Below are 22,133 nucleotides of genomic sequence, written 5' to 3'. Positions count from 1 at the left end.
ACGGAAACGTAACACAATCAGCGACAATAGTACCAGGGAGCTTTCATTTATACAGAGAAACTTGAATGCAGCATCCAGAGCGATGAGATGAGGGTCGAGAAGGACGATGAAAACAAAATGGACATCGAATGAAAATAGCCTAGTAAGACTGAAATTGTGTTGTATCATAGAAAACTATTGGCGCAGCTAACGTTAAAATGTTTTAATCGTGTAACTATGGAAACCGCGTGTTGTTAACATACTGTTGTCTCGAGCAACGAGTGCTAGTTGTGTAGCTACGTTAGCCTGTGTAGCTTCGAAACGTTAGCTAGCGTTATTAGCGGTGTGTAACATTAGAGATATGACATTGGCCACAAAGACTAGCACAGTAATACATGTTAGCCGGCGTCTGCAGATTTAAACCGTGTTAAGATGCCTGCTGTCAACAGTTCACTCCCCCTTCTCTGGGGTAGAACTCGGTCAGCTGGTGTTGTTGTTGCTCCGTCAAGTGACTGGACTCAAACAACAGCCATGATGTTGGTCCAAAGGACAGACGGGCTTCATGTCGTCATGTATGATAACGGACCACTGTGTAGGCGTTGATCTGCGCTGTAGCTGCATGGATACAGAAATCTTGAAACGTTGGGTCGGAACCGGAGAACATTATCGTAGTTTTGGCCGTGGTGTATTTTCGTTAGCGGCCTCAGATTGTCGCTGTTATGCATTTAAGCAAGTCAAGACGTTTGGTCGAAATTACAGCTTGACTATTAAGACTGAAATGACATGTTTTGCCCCTAGTTTTACTTCCAATTAAATAGAACTACACTTTGATCTGGAATGTGAATTCCATGTACCTTCATCTAGGTATGTGATGATGCATATTATTATTATTATTTTCCTGGACAGAATGAATGCCATTCACAATATTATTCCGATAATCATTCAAATACGCCTAAGCCTCTAATAATGGAACTAAAACATCCTGGACACAGGCCACTACATTTAGTTTAGAAACATATTTGTGTGTGTCAGAGAGACACATCTTCATCATTTTTTAGTGAAAAACAATCAAATGACCTTAAATAAGATGATCATTTTTATATCCTGTATTTTTTAAAGTCAGGCTCTATTCTCCACTCCCCTACCATGATAGGGTAGGGGATTTTTCCAAGTCACTTTCAACTCATTTTACAATTATCCAAATGATGAAAACCACAATCAACTTATTGTCAGTGTTTTCGATTGCAATAAACGATAAAGTCCTATATCATCCAATCCCTAACTTCATCATCATAACTAAATCATAATTTGAGTTAAAGATAGCCTATATTTGATATCGTTATTGAAAAGAGGTACCAAAACAAAAATCTTTTGGGACATCCAAAACAAATCTATTGCCACCAAATTTGATACACTACTACAACATGCAATGTCAGGTATCTAGAACCGGCATTATGGCAACTAAAAGACTTTACTAGTCACATTCCTTTTTAATATATTGACAATATGATGTGTTGTATCCTTGTCGTGCCTCCAGTAACGTGCATCCTGTTTGGGACACTGTCATTGCAATACAAGGCTGAGGGGCTGTTTGCTTTGTTGGATCTGCATATCAATCCTATTTGAGTGTGTCCCCCACAAGCATACATTTTACTTTTATATTTTTTCTGAGTGTAAATTGTCTAATTTCTTTTCAGGCTATATGTCAGACCTCAGCCTGGCACGATAGGAAGATCCTGAGAGGAAAAGAGTGAGACTCCAGAAACATGGAGATTCGCTTTGGTAATATTGTGTTCAGCTCCAAGTTTGACTCAGGCAACCTGGCCCGAGTGGAGAAGGTGGAAAAGGACAGCTCCAGCCCTCCAACGGATGTAGCTCCCAGTGGGATTGGCCTCTCAGGGTCAACCCTCAGCCCAGACTATGAGTTCAATGTGTGGACACAGCCAGACTGCAGTGGCACAGAACATGAGAATGGCAACAGGTAGATCAAAACAAAAAAATGACTTTTGCTAATGTAGCAATTATGTTGTTATTCACATGAGAGGGCAGCAAAGGCAATTATCAATTACTTTTAGCATCCCAAACCATTTTTTTTAATTTTGTGTTTCAGATCATGGTTTTACTTCAGTGTACGGGGTGCCGGACCTGGGAAGTTACTGAAGATCAATGTGATGAACATGAACAACCAGCGGAAGCTCTACAGTCAGGGCATGGCTCCTCTTGTACGCACTCTACCGGGCAAGAACCGGTGGGAAAGGATCCGGGACAGACCCACAGCTGAGGTACGCTCGGAGGTTGTCAGGTAGACGATGCAGCATCAAGAGCTGCTGAAGCAGACTGCTGGTTTCTCAAAACACGTCTCTTTCTCCTTTCTTCTGTCACGTTGCAGATTGTAGATAACCAGTTCAGACTCTCTTTCACTCACCGGCTGTTAGAGACGCGAGGGGCGACTACCTTCTTCTCCTTCTGCTTCCCGTTCTCCTATAGCGAGTGCCAGGAGATGCTGCAGCAGTTTGACAAGAGCTACCCCAATGCTGCTCAGCTCAGTCCGAGCAGGTAAAACACAACACGCACAGAAATGTCTAAAACACACAGACAATACATGTTTTCCCTGCCCTTCTAATTTGTCGAATTTCTGACTATTTTTCCCCCTACCAATGTCCATCCTCTCACTGTTAGTGCCCCAGGCAGTGTGTATTATCATAGGGAGTTGTTGTGCCACTCTCTAGATGGCAATAGGGTGGACCTGCTCACTGTGACCAACTGCAACGGGATGCAAGAGGAGAGAGAACCCCGTCTGCCGAAGCTGTTTCCAGACACCAACACGCCAAGAGCTCACCTCTTCTCCAGCAAAAGGGTATCCTGCCTTTAATGGCTTTAAATGACAACACTTAAGGCAGAGGCTGATGTGGAGTCCTTAGTCTGTGTGTCTGCGTGTGTTTGCAGGTGTTTTTTCTCAGCAGTCGCGTGCACCCCGGGGAGACGCCCTCATCCTTTGTGTTCAATGGTTTCCTCAACTTTATCCTAAGAAGAGATGACCCTCGTGCTCATGCGCTTCGAAACATGTTTGTGTTCAAGCTCATTCCTATGCTCAACCCAGACGGGGTTGTCCTCGGCCACTACAGGTAAGAACAGTCAAGTACAGCATCCTCACAACAACAACGTGAACATTGTTTGACTCAGTGATTGGTATAGCTTTAACTATTTTCTTGCTTTCGTGGTTTGCTTTGATTTATAACTTCACGTTGCTTGTAAGCGTTTGGTGTGTGCAAAGATTTAACGATTTATTTTTCAGTTATCGATTATACACATTACTTGATCAATGTAACTATTTACACAATATGAATCTCAAAACATTTCTTGTTAACATTTCAATATTTAAACATTTCTTTAACTTGGCACTTGGCACAAACTAATGAGACCAACAACTGCTTAGTGCAATGTACTGTTATGAACCTCAAATAAAACAGGTACGTATTAAAGAGGGAGACATCGCAACAGTTTCCTTTTCTGATACTTCTTATTTTTGTTATTAGCATTATTATTATTATTATTATTATTATTATTATTATTAATCAAAGGTATGGCATACGACCCTGAAGGATTACGTCTTAACACGAATCAACACATTCATTTCCTATAAATTATTCACAATAAAAGTACCACCGTACTTTGTTATTTTAAAGCTTTTATTGTGAAGCGGCAGAAACCGGAAATGGCGGGTTTCCGTGAGCGGTAACTTAAAACGATTCCTATGCAGCTGAAAGAACATGAAACGGTAAAAAAATAGACGTTTAGACCACAGAGTTCCAGTTAGAAGCTACAAAAGTCCTGAGAGCCGAACACAGAGACTTTTGAACATCTTTGCTGCTGAAACATGATGAGTCTCACACAGAGGGGAGAAGGGCGGCTGTCCTGGGCCGCAGTCGCAGGAGCTGCTGCTGACAGACGGGCAGAGATGCTTACAGAACGGAGTCGGTGTGGATTTAATGATAGCTTGTTAGCGCCGCTCACGTCTACGATTGCCTGTTATATTACTTAAGACAAACAAAAATTCAGGCCAGTGGGAAACTTCCCGGTGTTCCCGATGGTCAGTCCGGGCCCGATTACCGCCACCACTGGACTGGAGTGTGGGACAGGAGTTAATCTAGTTGTTTGGGATGAAGCGTTGACGCAAATTATTCATGTCAACGTATTTATGTAGTCGATTACGGCGATGAGCAGTCCCAGCCCTAAAGCACAGTTCAACTGTTTCTGAAGTGTACAAGTTGTCGCAGTACACATGAAAATATTCAGCAGTGAAGCTGATTCAGAGCTGATTCTGATTCTTGGCTGAAGTCGATGTTATGCACATGCTTACATGTAAAAACCTCATTAAAAACTTTGTTACCTGTATTCATGGCCAAGAAATCAGCTTTTTGACAGAAATCTAACATGAGAAATCAGGTTTCTATAAGCCTCTACTTTCTCTAAGCCATTTATGCAAACTAATTTCTTTTTTGTATACCATTTAAGAAAGCAAGCTACCACAGAAAGCCAACTAACAGTAACTTCAGGGCATGTAAACGCAGTGATGACAGGCAGAGGTTCGAGGAGCCAGGTCTGATGAAACGTGTTGACCCCCTCAGCAGATTCACTGTGTGTTCTGGGGGCTAGACATTTCCTGACCCACCTGACACCCTTTTGTCTTTTTGCTGATTTGTGTTTATTAGGTACCATTTCTGACATACACCCCAGTTATTACACTTATTTTTCTTCAAACCAAGATAAATATCTATGCTTATTACCCTGAGTGCCTGGTTATGTTCTAAAATGGGGGCCAAATATTGTAATTTAAAACAAATTTCCTGTAATTCTACACCAGCTTAACTTTAAAGCTAAGAAACAGTCTTGATTATCATCATGAACGGTATATTACCAGAAGGTTTCTGAACGACAGAGACCGAGAGCGTGAACGTAACCATAGTAACTCACTCTCACTCCTGCGTGTGTGCACATGCTGTAGCTGCTGTGTTCTGTTTTTAAGTTCTAGTAATGGTAGTCTTTTTTTTTTTTTTTTTTTTTGCAGGACTGATTCCAGGGGGGTGAACTTGAACAGACAATACCTGAACCCCAGCCCTGAGCTGCACCCTTCCATCTATGCAGCCAAAACACTTTTGCTCTACCACCACACACACAATCGCATACACATTTCACAGTCCAGCACTTACTGTAATGCACACATGCAGACCCCACCCCTTACCATCAAACCCACCAATCAACATCAAACTCCTCCCTTCACTGCCATCGAAGTCAGCTTGAACCAGCGAAATGCAGAGAAGGACATAAATCCTGTGCTGCCAGAAGTTCCCATGGTGATGGAGGAAAACACCTGGGTCACCACAGAGATGGGGAAGGGGGACCAGAACACCTCATCAAGCTCCTCCGAGACTGTCGCTCCTGTTACTGTTAAAGCAACAGTGCCACAGGTGGAGGAACAAGAATCAATTCCACCACACGAAGGGGGTGTGGCATATTATGTGGACTTACATGGCCACGCCTCTAAACGTGGATGCTTCATGTATGGAAATAACCTTCCTGACGAGAGCCAGCAGGTGAAAATTATTCCATTTACTTAAATTATCAAATGACCTTCTTGACTTCTTGATTTTACTTTGTTTGATTTCAGTATGTTTTATTGAATCATCTCCATGAATTGTGATTAGCCCCACAAGACAGCCACAGGAGATAGTGGACTCATTTTAGTTGCATCAAAGCTCTCGTGCTTCTCTCTGCAGGTAGAGAACATGCTGTATCCGAGGCTGATCGCTGTGAACTCCGCCCACTTTGATTTCCTGGGCTGTAACTTCTCTGAGAAGAACATGTATGCACGAGACAAGAGGGACGGCCAGTCTAAAGAAGGCAGTGGCCGTGTGGCCATTCACAAGGCCATAGGGCTGCTTCACAGGTCAGATTTGAAAGGATTTACAAAACAGCAAGGGTTAATGTGCAGCTTGTCAGCTCAAACAGCACATGGCACATAAGGGAAACCAGTTTTGAACACCTCTTTTGAGTTTTAGAGAATAATAAGTAAGCCCTTCTGGAATAAAAATAAAGGTTTTTAAGCCACAGTCTATCTTTCATGGTGCTTTTACTCTTGTTTAACATTTTACATGGGTCATCTAAAATGTAACTTTCTGAGAGAAAAAAACTCCTGTACTGCAATAGTTTCTAAGTCGTTATCTTGAATCTAAATTACCTGATGTCAACTCATACATTCTCTTATTTGTCTTCAATCTGTAAATGTATATTTTTAACATGTTCTGATATTGGGTCTCCACCAGCTACACTTTGGAGTGCAACTACAACACAGGAAAAACCATGAACAGCATTCCACCTGCTTGCCATGACAATGGACGGGCGACCCCACCTCCACCTCCATCATTCCCTCCAAAATACACCCCAGAAATATTTGAACAGGTAGGAAAACAAGACTTGCCATCTTCCGAAAAAGGCTCAAGACTCACCTGTTCAGACTTCACCTCGACTCTACATAGCATCAACCACTAACAACAAGAAGTCTGATTGTATAGAAGTCTATGAGAAAATGACCCTACTTCTCTTTTGATTTATTATCTCAGTAAACATTGTAAACATGAGTTTTTTGGTTGCAGGGGATGATTTAGGGGCGGGGCTACCTGGTGATTACAGTATATAGGCTTGTAGGCTGTATGCAGATCGGTATGCAGGTGAATATAGATGTGGCTCTGCGGTAGAGCGAGTCATCCTCCAATCAGAAGATCGGCGGGCAAGATACTGAACCCTAAATAGCACGAGAATGTGCGTGAATGTGTTATTTAGATCCTGACTGGATGGCACCCTGTATGCAGCCTCTGTCATCAGTATAGGATCAGTATGAATGTGTGTAAATGGGTGAATGCTGACATGTAGTGTCAGAATGCTAGAAAGATGCTGTATAAATGCAGGTCTATTTACTGAGGCTTTTACGTACCTTTGTGCATAAAAAATTGTAAAGGGATTTTATGCTAAAATATCACACATAATCTAACACTTTTGTACACTCTGCCATGTTATCTTTTCCACATAAAATGAAATCTAAAATGAAATAAAAAAGCGAAGGCACTGACTAGTTGCTGTTGTGCATCAGGTGGGGCGTGCCGTGGCCATCTCAGCCTTGGATGTGGCGGAGTGTAACCCCTGGCCACGGCTGGTGCTGTCTGAGCACAGCTGCCTGATGAACCTTAGAGCTTGGATCCTCAAACACGTCCGCAACACCAAAGGCCTGAACACACACATCCACGCTCATCCTCCTCCAAGGATACACCACAATGGCAGCAAGGCGTCACCGCCAAAGAGCTTCAACAAGTGAGTTTACACACACCTCTTTATCAAACCCCAACAACCACACGCTCTTTGTCACATGTTGGGTCATGGGTTTCTGTGTTTTCTTGATCTTCGGACAGCTGTCTGTCCGGCTCAGTATCCGAGAACGCCCTCAGTCGCATTCGCTGCAACAGCCACAGCAGCAGCAGCCAGACGCCCTCCCCAAAGATGCACAGCTCCACCAGCTTTACTTTTGGCTGCCCGCCAGCCCGAACTCACACACAGCACAACAACACGCACACCAGCACACGTGGAGGCAACAAGGCACTCGGGCCAGTCAGGGGTAAGTTGATCTCTCATCTGAAGGTGATAGGGTCTGGACCTCTCTCTCTCTCTCTCTCTCTCTCTCTCTCTCTCTCTCTCTCTCTCTCTCTCTCTCTCTCTCTCTCTCTCTCTCTCTCTCTCTCTCTCTCTCTGCATGATCTGGTCACTTGATGCTGCTGCTGCTCTCTGTGCTTGCCTTTCCTTTCCTATTGTTAGGTCTACCCTGACGAAACCATATGAGCCCTGTTCCAATGCACCACTACCACACTGATGGGGAGAAAAATACTCACTAAAAACATACTGACTTTTTAAATGATGACTTCCAACACTAGAACTACGCTGCATGTTAGCTACTTGCTAACATATGAGAGAAGTGGCGATCCCTAACACTATCACTGGTCCCTGACCGTCACTGGTCCCTGACGTCACTGGTCCCTGACTGTTACTGGTCCCTGACTGTCACTGGTCCATGACCGTCACTGGTCCCGGACTGTGACTGGTCCCTGACCGTCACTGGTCCCTGACTATGACTGGTCCCTGACCATCACTGGTCCCTGACTAGGGCAGGGTATCGTCACTGATTTCCCGAATCGATTTGAATCCGAGGGCTGCACGGTGGTGTAGTGGGTAGCACTGTTGCCTCACAGCGAGGATCCCAGGTTCCTTCTGTGTGGAGTTTGCATGTTCTCCCCGTGTGAGCGTGGGTTCTCTCCGGGTTCTCCGGCTTCCTCCCACAGTCCAAAGACATGCAGGATGGAGATAGGTTAATTGATGACTCTAAATTTCCCGTAGGTGTGAATGTGAGAGTGAATGGTTGTTTGTCTCTACATGTCGGCTCTGTGATAGACTGGCGTCCTGTCCAGGGTGTACCCTGCCTTCGCCCAATGACAGCTGGGATCAGCTCCAGCCTCCCCACGACCCTAAATACAGGATAAGCGGTAGAAAATGGATGGATGGATGGATTTGAATCCTATTCACAAGGTCCGGATTTGATTTAATCTGATTTGATTCGATTCACTATCGATTCAGTTAGGTATATTTTATTTATAATACCCATTTTGCTTAGATATGAAATAGATTCTAATAGAACTATTGCTTTAAATTGTACAAGGAACCCTCTAACCTGGTGCATTATTAAACATATTAATGTTTACATTAATAATTGACCCCAAAGCAGTAACAGGAATGTACTTTTTATTAAACATGACCAACAGCCTGTCAGGCTTACATTATATCTTAACTCTGTAACTGAACAGGGAATATAGTGAAAGGACATGAGCAGCACCCTGGGATAGAGAGAGAACTACCTTCAATAGGTTAACAAATCCCATATGTTTGGCCATGTTTTGGTTCACTACTAGTAGTAGTTAGGGCCCTATGAAATCACTTTTTTCCGTTTTCCGTTTTAATTTTTCTGAATTCTGTGTTTTACAATTTTATGGAATTTTTCCCATCAAATGGTGTCTAATCATGATGAATGAATGAATGAATCAGAATTAAGAAATTTACTGAAGAAACATTCTAGTAGTTGTAATTCAAATTCCTTGTCATTCAAACATGAGATCAAACATAAATATGCAAGTGTATGTGCAATCATTTACGAATATACCACCCACTTTTTCAAATGCGCATCTGTCAATCCACTACTCTACTCGCCGCTATTTAAGCTTCAGTTTCAGTTGTGAATCAGTTCATTTCTGAACGTTTCTGATGTGGGATTCTGTTTGTAGCTGCTCATCAGTCATCAGTCCAGACTCTTCTCTGTTCTGGCGCCTCAGTGGTGGAACGAACTCCCAACCAATGTCAGGACAGCAGAGTCATTTGCCATCTTCCGAAAAAGGCTCAAGACTCACCTGTTCAGACTTCACCTCGACTCTGCATTTTATTGTGGACAGTCTAAGGCACACCTGTGCACTAATCATGATGTCAGATCAGCATCTTGATGTGGCACACCTGTGAGGTGGGATGGATTATCTCAGCAAAGCAGAAGTGCTCACTATCACACATTTAGACTGATTTGTGAACAATGTTTGAGAGTAATGGTAATATTGTGTATCTGGAATGAATTTTAGATCTTTAAGTCCATCTCATGAAAAATGGGAGCAAAAACAAAAGTGTTGCGTTTATATTTTTGTTGAGTGTAGAAGTACAGATACATGTGTAAAAAAATACTCTAATAAAAGTAGAAGTACTGATTCAACTCCTTTACTCAAGTAAAAGTAAGAAAGTACAGGCTCTGAAATGTACTTTCAAAGTAAAAGTAAAAAAAATAATATTTGCCGTTAATGAAACACAATACATCTTTTGATAATTTTGTTAAACGAAAAAAGTTCAGACAGAATAATCAAGAATAATCACGCCAACAGCTCGTGGTTTTTCAGCTGACACAGGACACAGCGGATACGCCATGAGATTCTCTGAATCTTCTGAAGCGTCGCCATCGGCAATACTCCCGGACCCCGCTTCGCTTCCTTCCTCCATGTCGCTGCTACAGTGCAAGTGCTCTACCGTCTCTACCGTCCCCTCACTCATTCGACTTCTTCCCGGGGTAACCTGTCCCCCCCCCTCTTCTTCTCCCTCTTTCCCTCTCGAGTTCGTCATGTCTTTTACGTATGCTTTTACGTATTGTCGCCATCTGTGGAGTTTTTTTTTTTTTTTTTTAAAGTAACGAGTCTGTTTTTACCATGTAAGGAGTAGAAAGTACATATTTTTGTGTATAAATGTAGGGAGTAAAAGTAAAAAGTCATCAGAAAAATAAATACTCAAGTAAAGTACAGATACCTGAAAAATCTACTTAAGTACAGTAACGAAGTATTTGTACTTTATTACTTGTCACCTCTGCTGAACAGCTACTACTTTACTCAGACGAGGATCCAACACTTGTTCTATTTTTAGCTCTTACTTTATCGGAAATTATATTGTGGTTTCTTTGTTTCCTTCTTTTGACGAATGTACTTATTGTAAGTCGTTTTGGACAAAAGCGTCTGCTAAATGACCTAAATGACAATGTCATCACACAGATTCTTGATGATCGACTCATTCTTGTTGAAAAGTTAGAATAAACGTCTTCGACGTGACTATCGACTATCTGTCTGTCTGTCTGTCTGTCTGTCTGTCTGTCTGTCTGTCTGTCTGTCTGTCTGTGTGTGTGTGTGTGTGTGTGTGTGTGTGTGTGTGTGTGTGTGTGTGTGTGTGTGTGTGTGTGTGTGTGTGTGTGTGTGTGTGTATGCGTGTATCTGTCTGTCTGTCTGTCTGTCTGTCTGTCTGTGTGTGTGTGTGTGTGTGTGTGTGTGTGTGTGTGTGTGTATATCTGTCTGTCTGTCTGTCTGTGTGTGTGTGTGTGTGTGTGTGTGTATCTGTGTGTGTGTGTGTGTGTGTGTGTGTGTGTGTGTGTGTGTGTGTGTGTCTCAGCCCCTGACCATCACTGGTCCCTGACTGTCACTGGCCCCTGACCGTCACTGGCCCCTGACTGTCACTGGCCCCTGACTGTCACTGGTCCCTCACTATCACTGGCCCCTGACTGTCACTGGTCCCTCACTATCACTGGCCCCTGACTGTCACTGGTCCCTCACTATCACTGGCCCCTGACTGTCACTGGTCCCTCACTGGTCCCTGACTGTCACTGGTCCCTCACGATCACTGGCCCCTGACTGTCACTGGCCCCTCACTGGTCCCTGACTATCACTGGTCCCTCACTGTTACTGGTCCCTGAAATGAACGGCACTTTGTTGTTGTGTTCTTCCCCTGCATGTCTCTGAGTGTGTGTGTGTCTCCCTCTCTGTAGACCCTAAACCTCAAGAGAAGAGACGCCCACCCCACCACCGCTCTATTCTACGATCTCCTAGCAACAGCCACGCACCCACCCGCCCCCCACTCTCACCCCCTTCCTCCTCCTCCTCCTCGTCTTCCTCTGTGTGTGCAGCAGGCTCCTGTCCCCTCCCGGCGTCCGTCAGTATGACAGGTCTGTACTCGCTCCAGTCCCCCAACCTCTCCACCTTGCTCCCCACCCTTCAGGCTCTGCCTCGTCCTGTTCTGCTCTCCAGACTGGGCCCCTTGCCCCTTAAGGGCCTGCCCCCACCCACCAACACTCCAGCTGGGGCCCCCCAGGACTCAGTCTAACTGTGTGTGTGTGTGTGTGTGTGTGTGTGTGTGTGTGTGTGTGTGTGTGTGTGTGTGTGTGTGTGTGTGTGTGTGTGTGTGTGTGTGTGTGTGTGTGTGTGTGTGTGTGGGAGCATCGGAGGATGACTAACACTGAAGAGTGCATCAATTTCTGAAATCTCAGTTCTGACTGAAATGTGTAAAACATGTTATTGTTTAATGGACAGTTAATGGAGCTGCTTATTCAGTCCTCGCCTGCAGAGAGGATGGTGTGGGGATAAAAGAGGCTGCTACCTCCATTTCCCTCCAAGGACCTACAGAATGTAGAGTGGATATTTGCAGTCTATATTAATATTGGAAATATTATACTAATGGATTGCATTACATTGATTGAAGTGTTTTTCTTTTTCTTGTATACCCTCAGAAGAATACCATGTGTCACCTGTACTGATATTTGAAAAAGCCACGGTTTTCATTGTTTCTTCTCACACAGTTACTGTCTAAATAAGTGTTTGTGATCAGCTACAATATCTATTATATACTTTAACTTGCCATTATTATTATTTATTGGTTTTATTTAATTTTGGAGAAATTAGACTGAACATATATGTGGATTTTGTCTCTGTAAAATCATTTTAAAGCACCTTCTTATATTTTGTTTCTTTTTTCAATGCATTTGTGAAACAGTGCAGGTCACAGGTTCAACACGTACTGTTGTGTTAGTAGCACTGGGCGTCTCATTTCTAGTGACTGTATCATTCCAGTGTGAGTCCAGTGTTGATGATATCATGATGTTTCTTTTGAGATGGGAACCGTTGCCTTATGGAGAGCTTCCCCAACAAGAAATATCATGTCAAAATCATTTCTTTGGTCAAGTGTTCAAGCATTTTGTCAAAGTTGTGTTTAGAATGTTCTTATACCATCTATTAATGATTTGTGTGTAAATGTGTAGAGAGAAAATTGTAGAGTTTTATTTCATTTTACCATTACTTACTATCAAACAGTGCAGTAAAAGTTGATTATTATTTCTTCAAGCACATTTGTGTTTCCTAGTGTCCGTGAATGCTGGCAGGTTTTTATCAACCTGTCGATGGTCAAAGGTCATTTATTCTGTTGTCGGTGTGTATGTGTCAGCCTCATAGATCAGCTGTGGGACAGGGAGGTGTGCTGTCATTCAAGTACTTGATGATGGTCTGTGTTTTAGGACCAGTCATTATAGATGCACTGAAGATCAAGAGGCAGAGCATGTAAGACCTGGATCTTGGACCTGGTTTTAGAACCGACAGATAAACCAGATCAGGAATGGATCGCATCATCCAAATAACTTTCAAATATCTTGCCTTGACCCGCAGTAGCTGTCGTCGGTCCCAGTGCTGTGAGACAGTGTAGTGATGGCGTGCCTCACTCTGGTGTGTGTTGTTAGCAGGAGGTTCTGGTGCTCTGCTCCTTGTTTCCCAGAACTCGTGGACTGTATTGTGATCATGGTCGGTTGTCCATCCTGCCTCCTCATCTGCTTGTCCTTGCGTCAGTGAAAAGCAAAACTAGGCGTAAATGATGTGATATGAAGTAAGTGGATTTTTAAATGTATAGGCCTAAAACACTGGATTGTTAAAGAATATATAATGTAGATAATGTTTGGACTTGAGTTAAATGTGTATATCATGGACTTTTGCTGAAGTGAGCTAATTAGCGCAGATATCAAAGGAAAACTAATGGCAGTGATTCTCTTGCAGCACCGTGTCTTACATAGATGGGAATGTTTCCCAACAGGAATATAGGTCTGAAAGAGAAATATTATTCCTTAGAGAACCAATAATCAAGTTATCACCTTATGCATAGTATAGTCACATTCTCACATTCTTTCCACTCCTTGTGACAAATGTGCTGTTTCCTTCAGTGTGGTGCTAATCTTCCATGCCAGACTACGGTTGGTAGTGTTGTGTTGATGTAACAGAATATCACCTTCTTGAATGTGCTGCTGTCTGTTCACGACCTCTGTTTAACCTCTGGAATAAAAGCTGTCCCTTTGTGTAGCAGCATCTGTGTGGTCCTCCCCTGTCTGTCCACTGTGTCCCCTTTATTTCTCAGGTGCATATAGAACGTAGTCGCTCCCAACTATTTAAGAGTGTTGGTTAAAGCTTCTCTTTAACTACCGGTATACATCTTAATCTGTTGTAGATGTGTTGAATTGATTGGTTTCTAAATGTATTTCTAAATGTTTTTCTATGCAACATGAAGAAGAACATGGTGCTACTCACAGTGTGGTCCTTGTAATTATGTCCCTTTGTCTGATCAACAGGCCTCAGCTGCCCAGACTTTCAGGCTGGACGGCCCAGTTCAGCAGGCTGGTCCAGAAGGCCTTTCCCCACGCGGCGTGCGGGGGGAGGGTGTCGCAATCTGACCGGCACTCATCACCCCACGGATGTCTGCACAGAGGTCAGCTGACCTCACTGGCTCACTTCCAGGGAACAAATTCCGTTTTTTTTTCTACAACGTAAACTTGGTTTATGAAGTCTCACTGTCCTGTCTCCATCCGCCACAGACTGCTAAAGACCCGGGGCCTGAACACATCCTTTCCTCCATCAAATTTAGCAAGTGAGTCTACTCTTGTCTATATCGTTTTAAATCTCACCAGGAACATTTTCAAGCCAAAGAAGAAGTCAAATAGGTTGAAATTCACAAATGAATACACACACACACACACACACAAACACACACACACACACACACACACACACACACACACACACACACACACACACACATATATATATAAACATATATAATAATATAATTTCCATATTTGGAACAGTACACAAAACATATATTGTATCTGCTGTGATTTCTCCATGATGAGCGGTTAAACATATCAAAGTGTGTGTTGCCCACTCAGGTGTGAGCTGCAACCTCACATGAGCCGCATCCCTGTCCGGAGGGCAGGGTCGACTGAAACACCTGCACATGCCGCTAAAAGCTCCCTGAGCAGCAGTAACCCATCTGGAGATAAGGAGGAATCATCCAGCATGAGGGACTGGAAGCTGCTCAGACCTGGCCTCCATCTACACCGGTCACTGTCAGGCATGTAAACATACACAGGGTTACCTGAAGAATGATTGAACCAGTCACAATAGAGAACACACGGTATCAGACATCTGTGTGTCAATGGCATGTTGAGCTTAGATGGTCAACCCCGTAAACATATCCTCTAAATACAGTATGAGCATGTTAGCATGCTCAATGTGAGCGTGGCAGCATGCTGTGCTACCTAGAGCCTCACAGAGCTGCCCAAGGACGGCCTACGGACTGGAGGAGCCGGGAATTGAACCACCGATCTTCAGATTGGAGGACGACTCGCTCTCCCTCTGTTTTTGATTTTTTTTTCTTTGTTGCGTATGCTTCCAGTGTCACATGACGTTACTTTTAAAGTTCCTCTTCCTCAGTATGTAAACCTCACATAAACACAGTTAACATGGCTTCCATCTCACTCTCCAGGTGTGTCAGAGAAGGAGGGCGCCGTGCAGTTTACCTCAAAAGCACCAATGAAGAAGAGTCCAGACAGTCTCTACCACAAAGGAGACGCTCTTATAGAAACTGCACACGAGGAGGAGGACACGGTGCAACAGGTGAAAACACACACAGGAGGTCAAACAGCATTACTGTTGAATGACATGACTGAAACTTGACCAGGCTTTGTGATGTTGTGTTCAAAGGTAGAGGAAACTCCAGCGCTGCCTCTGTCTGAGACTGTCAACATGTGTGAAACAGTGACACTGTGTGGAGAAGCCTAGGAACTGCACAGAAGAGGACTGTATTGTGACCAAAAGCATTTAGAGGAAGGGAACAGGAGGGGACATAGTCATCACTGTAGGATCACTCAATGTGCAATACAAGGATTTCAACATGATTTATTCACATTTTCCAGAGCATGCGTGGTGTTTTCAATCATGCTGTTCAACAGTCAGACCATGGCGCTGTCCATTAGAACCACTGGCAGCTCTACTGGAGCAGCTGAAGGTTGAGTGCCTTGCTCAATGAAACCCAACTGTGGTACAAACCTTCCCCATCACCTAGGTAGACTTGAATGTCCTTTTCCGCTCCCACCATTGTACTTCACATTTCTGTTGTTATCCTTTTGGTCATTGCCTTCAGATGTTCCCTCCCCTGAGCATGTTCATGCACTCTGACCAACACTGTCAAGTATTTCTACAGACACACACTTGTACTATATCAGCTAAGGGTTGATTTTTATTCTGACTGATGAGCACATGGCACCTTTATAACCTCCTGATATCCATGGTTTAGAAACAAATGTGAGTGAATTAAGTATTTAATGTAATTATTCCAGAAGTTGTTGGTGTTTTGCATATTCTGTCTATAAAAGATATTCATCCTTGATGGACATTTTCATGGTTTGTTTTCCAACACCCATTGAAGTCGTTTTTTACATTGACCAACAGAAAATAAAGTTACCTGTCTGTCTCTACATGTCAGCCCTGTGATGGACTGGTTACCTGTCTGTCTCTACATGTCAGCCCTGTGATAGACTGGTTACCTGTCTGTCTCTACATGTCAGCCCTGTGATAGACTGGTTACCTGTCTGTCTCTACATGTCAGCCCTGTGATAGACTGGTTACCTGTCTGTCTCTACATGTCAGCCCTGTGATGGACTAGTTACCTGTCTGTCTACATGTCAGCCCTGTGATAGACTTGTTACCTGTCTGTCTCTACATGTCAGCCCTGTGATAGGCTATATACCTGTCTGTTTACATGTCAGCCTTGTGATAGACTGGTTACCTGTCTGTCTCTACATGTCAGCCCTATGATAGACTGGTTACCTGTCTGTCTACATGTCAGCCCTGTGATAGACTGGTTACCTGTCTGTCTCTACATGTCAGCCCTGTGATAGACTGGTTACCTGTCTGTCTCTACATGTCAGCCCTGTGATAGACTGGTTACCTGTCTGTCTGTACATGTCAGCCCTGTGATAGACTGGTTACCTGTCTGTCTCTACATGTCAGCCTGTGATGGACTGGTTACCTGTCTGTCTACATGTCAGCCCTGTGATGGACTGGTTACCTGTCTGTCTACATGTCAGCCCTGTGATGGACTGGTTACCTGTCTGTCTCTACATGTCAGCCCTGTGATAGACTGGTTACCTGTCTGTCTCTACATGTCAGTCCTGTGATAGACTGGTTACCTGTCTGTCTACATGTCAGCCCTGTGATGGACTAGTTACCTGTCTGTCTACATGTCAGCCCTGTGATAGACTTGTTACCTGTCTGTCTCTACATGTCAGCCCTGTGATAGGCTATATACCTGTCTGTTTACATGTCAGCCTTGTGATAGACTGGTTACCTGTCTGTCTCTACATGTCAGCCCTATGATAGACTGGTTACCTGTCTGTCTACATGTCAGCCCTGTGATAGACTGGTTACCTGTCTGTCTCTACATGTCAGCCCTGTGATAGACTGGTTACCTGTCTGTCTCTACATGTCAGCCCTGTGATAGACTGGTTACCTGTCTGTCTGTACATGTCAGCCCTGTGATAGACTGGTTACCTGTCTGTCTCTACATGTCAGCCCTGTGATAGACTGGTTACCTGTCTGTCTCTACATGTCAGCCCTATGATAGACTGGTTACCTGTCTGTCTACATGTCAGCCATGTGATAGACTAGTTACCTGTCTGTCTCTACATGTCGGCCCTGTGATAGACTGGTTACCTGTCTGTCTCTACATGTCAGCCTGTGATAGACTGGTTACCTGTCTGTCTCTACATGTCAGCCCATTGATTGACTGGTTACCTGTCTGTCTCTACATGTCAGCCCTGTGATAGACTGGTTAACTGTCTGTCTCTACATGTCAGCCTGTGATAGACTGGTTACCTGTCTGTCTCTACATGTCAGCCTGTGATAGACTGGTTACCTGTCTGTCTCTACATGTCAGCCTGTGATGGACTGGTTACCTGTCTGTCTCTACATGTCAGCCTGTGATGGACTGGTTACCTGTCTGTCTCTACATGTCAGCCTGTGATAGACTGGTTACCTGTCCGTCTCCACATGTCAGCCCTATGATAGACTGGTTACCTGTCTGTCTCTACATGTCAGCCTGTGATGGACTGGTTACCTGTCTGTGTCTACATCTCAGCCTGTGATGGACTGGTTCCCTTTCTGTCTCTACATGTCAGCCTGTGATGGACTGGTTACCTGTCTGTCTCTACATGTCAGCCCTGTGATAGACTGGTTACCTGTCCGTCTCTACATGTCAGCCCTATGATAGACTGGTTACCTGTCTGTCACTACATGTCAGCCTGTGATAGACTGGTTACCTGTCTGTCTCTACATGTCAGCCTGTGATGGACTGGTTACCTGTCTGCCCCCCCCCCCCCCCAGCCTCTGTCGTGAATTGTAACGTAATTACATATTTAGTTCTTTGATAAAACCTAATATACAAGTAATGATGAAACAAAGGGAAAGCTATTACCTGTGATGTTGAGGGTATGACATGTTGTGATCGCATATGTCCTGCGCATTCTGCTGTGACTCTGGAAACTGCCCCCTGTGCATTGGTTTGGTTACCAAAACCTAATGCTTTAAATCTTGGGTCCAGAAAAGTTGCCATTGCCAGGACCCAAATGTTTTCCACACTACACCTCGTCATTTAAGAATACTTGACCCATTTGCATTAAAGATCCCATATTATACTGTTTTTCACACAGCTGTCAGAGGTCGCTGGACGCTGGATTTGATATGTATTGCCCCAAACCCATCCGTGGTCCTGAATTTCAGCTGCCTAAAAGTTGCTCAAATGAGCTCTGCTGAGAACAGGCTGTTTCTGTGCCTGCACCTTTAAATGCTAATGAGCTCTACTCGGAGAGCGACGGAGACGATGCCGCTTACGCTAGCGGTAGCATGCGCTAATGTTTATGTGGATGTATCGCTATGGCTCGCCTATGTGGCTCAGGTGAAGATGCTGGGTCCCGTATGGTTGGGACAGATCCTTTTACAAGGGTCAGTGTCGAGGCAAAGTCAGCTTTGTACTGACCCTCGTTACTGAAGCAGTCCCATGTGAAGTGGTTAGCACACACATACAAGCTAACACGAACCGTAGCCGGCACATTAAAAATGAAACGCTAGAGACCAGACCCGGACTGTTGTGCACGGCGCTCTGACAGACACGTGCCCCCAGGTTCCGTCCGACCGGAGGCAGCAGTGACGACGCACCAGAGCGAGTGAGACAGACAGAGGATTGTCTCAAGCTTTACCAGCATTTATTCATGGAGTACCAGCCGGATCACCCAACGCCACAACCGCTAGGTCGAGCTGCGCTCTCCCCACTGTGTTGTGAAACGCCCCCTCTCGGATATCTCCTATTATCAGAGGAGTTCAGCCTATCAGGACACACCGAACTTCACCTTGGTGATGAACAACCTCTCTCGGATATCTCCTATCATCAGAGGATTTTGGTCGATGCAAATGACTCCCTTCGTTAGGTTACGACAGGAGCTGAATCTGAACAGCCTGTAGGAGTGCCGTTGGGCTGCAGAGACCATGCAGGAGTCGCTTTTCCTCATCCTGGGAGTTGACAGGCTCAGGGAGGACCAGTTTATAGGTGTAGAGAGCAGAGAAAACCTGTTTTTCATAATATGGGACCTTTAAGCTTTGTATCATTAGAAACCTGTAGTATGTTTGAATGGTCGTGCATCATTCCCTCATTTCCCCAGAGACGGAGCCTCTGATGATGCAAATATCGTCATTAAAGTCAGTAAAGTTTCAGTCATGTTCTCTCTCGTTGATGACTTTGAGACGCCGATGTGTGAATGCAATCGGCGGGGGACCAGCGAGGGTGGACAGATCAGTGGGAGTGGCCTGCAGAGCTGTGCATTGTGGGAGTTGTTGTCTTCCATCCACATGCGCCAAAAAGTCACTGTCTGCTTTTTCTCGGTCAAGAAGGTACCAAATTAGAATTTTCTTTTACATTTCGACTACATATATGACTCACACGTGCAGCAGATTTTGGCTCAGCAGTTGTGCACAAGGATGGATAAGGGATGAGGATTTCTCTGTGATTTTATATTGTGTATATATATATATATACCGTGTTGGGGTTGTAGCAGGAGCAGATTTGGTTATCAACAGTTAACTATTGTTGGGACCTAACCGTTAGGACTACACAATGCGGCCTACAGAAGCCTACACATGCGGCCAGGACAAAGGGACAAAAGGGGTTAAAAACTACACCGCCATTTTAGTTTCACATCTCATCCAGGTGAGAGATGCGACGCCACCCAACGAGTGCCCCATTGGCTGACATCTTCAGGGAACCCCGGGGGGTCCCCTGGAGCGGCCTGAGCTTTATAAACCGAAGCCGCCCGGAGAACGCTCTCTTATTTCACTCTTACACTCTGGATCCCACTCCTACCCGGGCGCTGGTTCCAGCGCTTCCATCGCAACACCACGTTGCCACGGGAGGCGACCCCTCCACCAACAGGAGGTGGACACGGCCCCGCAGCGCACCGTTGCAACAAGAGGAACCAAGCCGGTTCCTGCCTTCCAGCTACCAGACGCTGTCTGAAGTAAGCTGACTAAATCGCCAAGCCGCGATTATATCGCCGCTCGTGGAAGGAGGAAACACCAACTGTTTTCTTTATTTGAGTTTGATCAACGAGAGGAAACCCGCTCCTCTCTCGTCTGGACGAAGCCGACTCATCACGTCCCCCGCTGACGCCGGGGACTCACGAACCACCGCCGTTACGGAACGCCGTCATCGTCTTACGCAACGATACCAGTAAGAGGCTATCAGTCTGGGCAGAGACACAAGTGATAGTGTAGGATATGCTTGTAATTCTTGTTAATGTGTTTTAAGTTCTGATCGCGGACCGCCGAGTCCGTTTGTTCATGTGCTGCTGTATTTGAATACTGATTGTGTACCCACACAGCTGGGTTGATTTCTCTAACAGTGTTTCCGACTAACCTCCGCCATATTCGCGAGCTCAGAAAGCCTCTACTATCAGTTAAAAGACCGGTCTCGCGGAATAAACGCCAGTTCATTCACGCGAGCCCGTGTGATAACGGCACGCTTTCTTTCCCTCCGAATATCGCTCGCGCATCCTCTCTCTCTTTGTTTGTGTCCCGCTAACACACACACACATACACGCCGCACACACGTGTCCTAAGCCAGCTGTTCCCGGCGGGCGCTAGGGACATACGGCTATCTCTCTCTCTCTCTCTCTCTCTCTCTCTCTCTCTCTCTCTCTCTCTCTCGCTACTCCGTCAGACCTCAGTGGCTCCGCCCCTGACCGCTGCGAGGAATAGCTCCACCTCTCTCTCTCTCTCGCTACCCCATCGAACCTCAGTGGCTCCGCCCCTGAACGCTGCGAGGAATAGCTCCATCCGGTGGCCGCCCATAGCCATCTCTCCCTCTCTCTCCCTCTCTCTCTCTCTCTCTGCTGCATGCTGGGAGTGAGTCGTAGTGTGGAGTGAGACGCTGAGCGTTTGCTTCGTAGTATTTGACTTAATTTGATGTGGTTTATTGGGTATATTTTCACTTTAAGTTTATTGTTAGTGTGTGTGTTAGTGCGTTTCTTTTTTCCTCCTGCCGGTGTCTCGCCGGTCGGCGTCTTTCAGACGCCATGGTAAATGGAGTCACTTTCGACCACCTCACGCGGAAGCACGGCATTAAAGTTAATGCCGGCTTTCCGTGCAGTGTGGAAGATATTGGGCTTGCGGTGGGAGAGCAGGTGGGGCACGGCAGCGTGAGGTCGGCCGCTCGGATGAACAGTGCCGTGGTCATCTTCCTGGATCAGGTGGAGAAGGTGAACCGCGTCGTCGAGACAGGCATTACGGTGAATCAAATGTTTGTGCAGGTGGTGCCGCTGACACAGCCATCCACCAGGGTTATACTATCAAATGTCCCTCCATTCATAACCGACGAATTTCTTAGCAGAGAACTCTCCAGACATGGGAAGGTGGTGTCGCCCATTAAAGAGATAATGTCTGGATGTAGATCTCAGCTGCTGAAACACGTAGTGTCTCACCGTAGACAGCTGTTTATGATACTTAACAATCGGGATACGGAGCTCAACCTCCGATTCCATGTTAAAGTAGATGATTACGATTACGTGATATTCGCCACCTCGTCGGCTATGAAATGCTTTCGTTGTAACGAAGAGGGACACACCGTAAAAGCCTGTCCGAGACAAGGGGATCCGACTCCGCCTGGCCGGGGGGTGACGCTCGGCGCTGTGGCGGAGCCTTCCGCTGCTCCGCCGGTTGCGGCGGAGCGGCGGGAGGCCGCTGCCCCGCAGCCTTCGGCTGCGGCGGAGATTTCATCTGCTGCAGCCCGGGCTGCGGCATCCGAGCGGCCGATAGCAGCGCCGCGGAGCGCACCGCCTCTCGCTGCTGCTGTGTCCG

At 45.3% G+C, this 22,133-nt stretch overlaps 1 protein-coding gene across 3 annotated transcripts; it reads left to right on the top strand.

Moving 5' to 3' along the window:
- Positions 1-36: 36 nt before the first annotated feature.
- agbl5 (AGBL carboxypeptidase 5) lies at positions 37-16,144 on the top strand. 3 transcript variants are annotated; one of them, XM_084030584.1, is made up of 17 exons: positions 37-142; positions 1,677-1,960; positions 2,090-2,261; positions 2,369-2,535; positions 2,659-2,836; positions 2,926-3,104; positions 5,048-5,573; positions 5,757-5,926; positions 6,303-6,438; positions 7,127-7,344; positions 7,443-7,645; positions 11,411-11,587; positions 14,024-14,160; positions 14,267-14,319; positions 14,618-14,802; positions 15,217-15,347; positions 15,435-16,144. In XM_084030584.1, exons 2-17 carry the CDS (start codon positions 1,746-1,748, stop codon positions 15,510-15,512), a joined length of 2,925 nt encoding a protein of 974 aa, XP_083886710.1. In that variant the 5' UTR covers positions 37-142; positions 1,677-1,745; the 3' UTR covers positions 15,513-16,144. The 3 variants fall into 3 exon arrangements, with proteins under 3 accessions (XP_083886710.1, XP_083886709.1, XP_083886711.1); XM_084030583.1 differs by having other exon boundaries at positions 14,600-14,802; XM_084030585.1 differs by lacking the exon at positions 11,411-11,587 and having other exon boundaries at positions 14,600-14,802.
- Positions 16,145-22,133: the final 5,989 nt, after the last annotated feature.

Source organism: Eutrigla gurnardus (genome assembly GCF_963514095.1).
Source record: "Eutrigla gurnardus genome assembly, chromosome: 16".
Lineage (NCBI taxonomy): Eukaryota > Metazoa > Chordata > Actinopteri > Perciformes > Triglidae > Eutrigla > Eutrigla gurnardus.
This window is presented reverse-complemented; position numbering and strand designations above follow the sequence as displayed.

Bases quoted from the DNA above. Each gene is read 5' to 3' on its own strand.
- agbl5 (XM_084030583.1), top strand. From the start codon at position 1,746: ATGGAGATTCGCTTTGGTAATATTGTGTTCAGCTCCAAGTTTGACTCA. The intron at 2,536-2,658 runs GTAAAACACAAC...TCTCACTGTTAG, and splicing joins GCTCAGCTCAGTCCGAGCAG to TGCCCCAGGCAGTGTGTATT. The intron at 14,161-14,266 runs GTCAGCTGACCT...CATCCGCCACAG, and splicing joins CCACGGATGTCTGCACAGAG to ACTGCTAAAGACCCGGGGCC.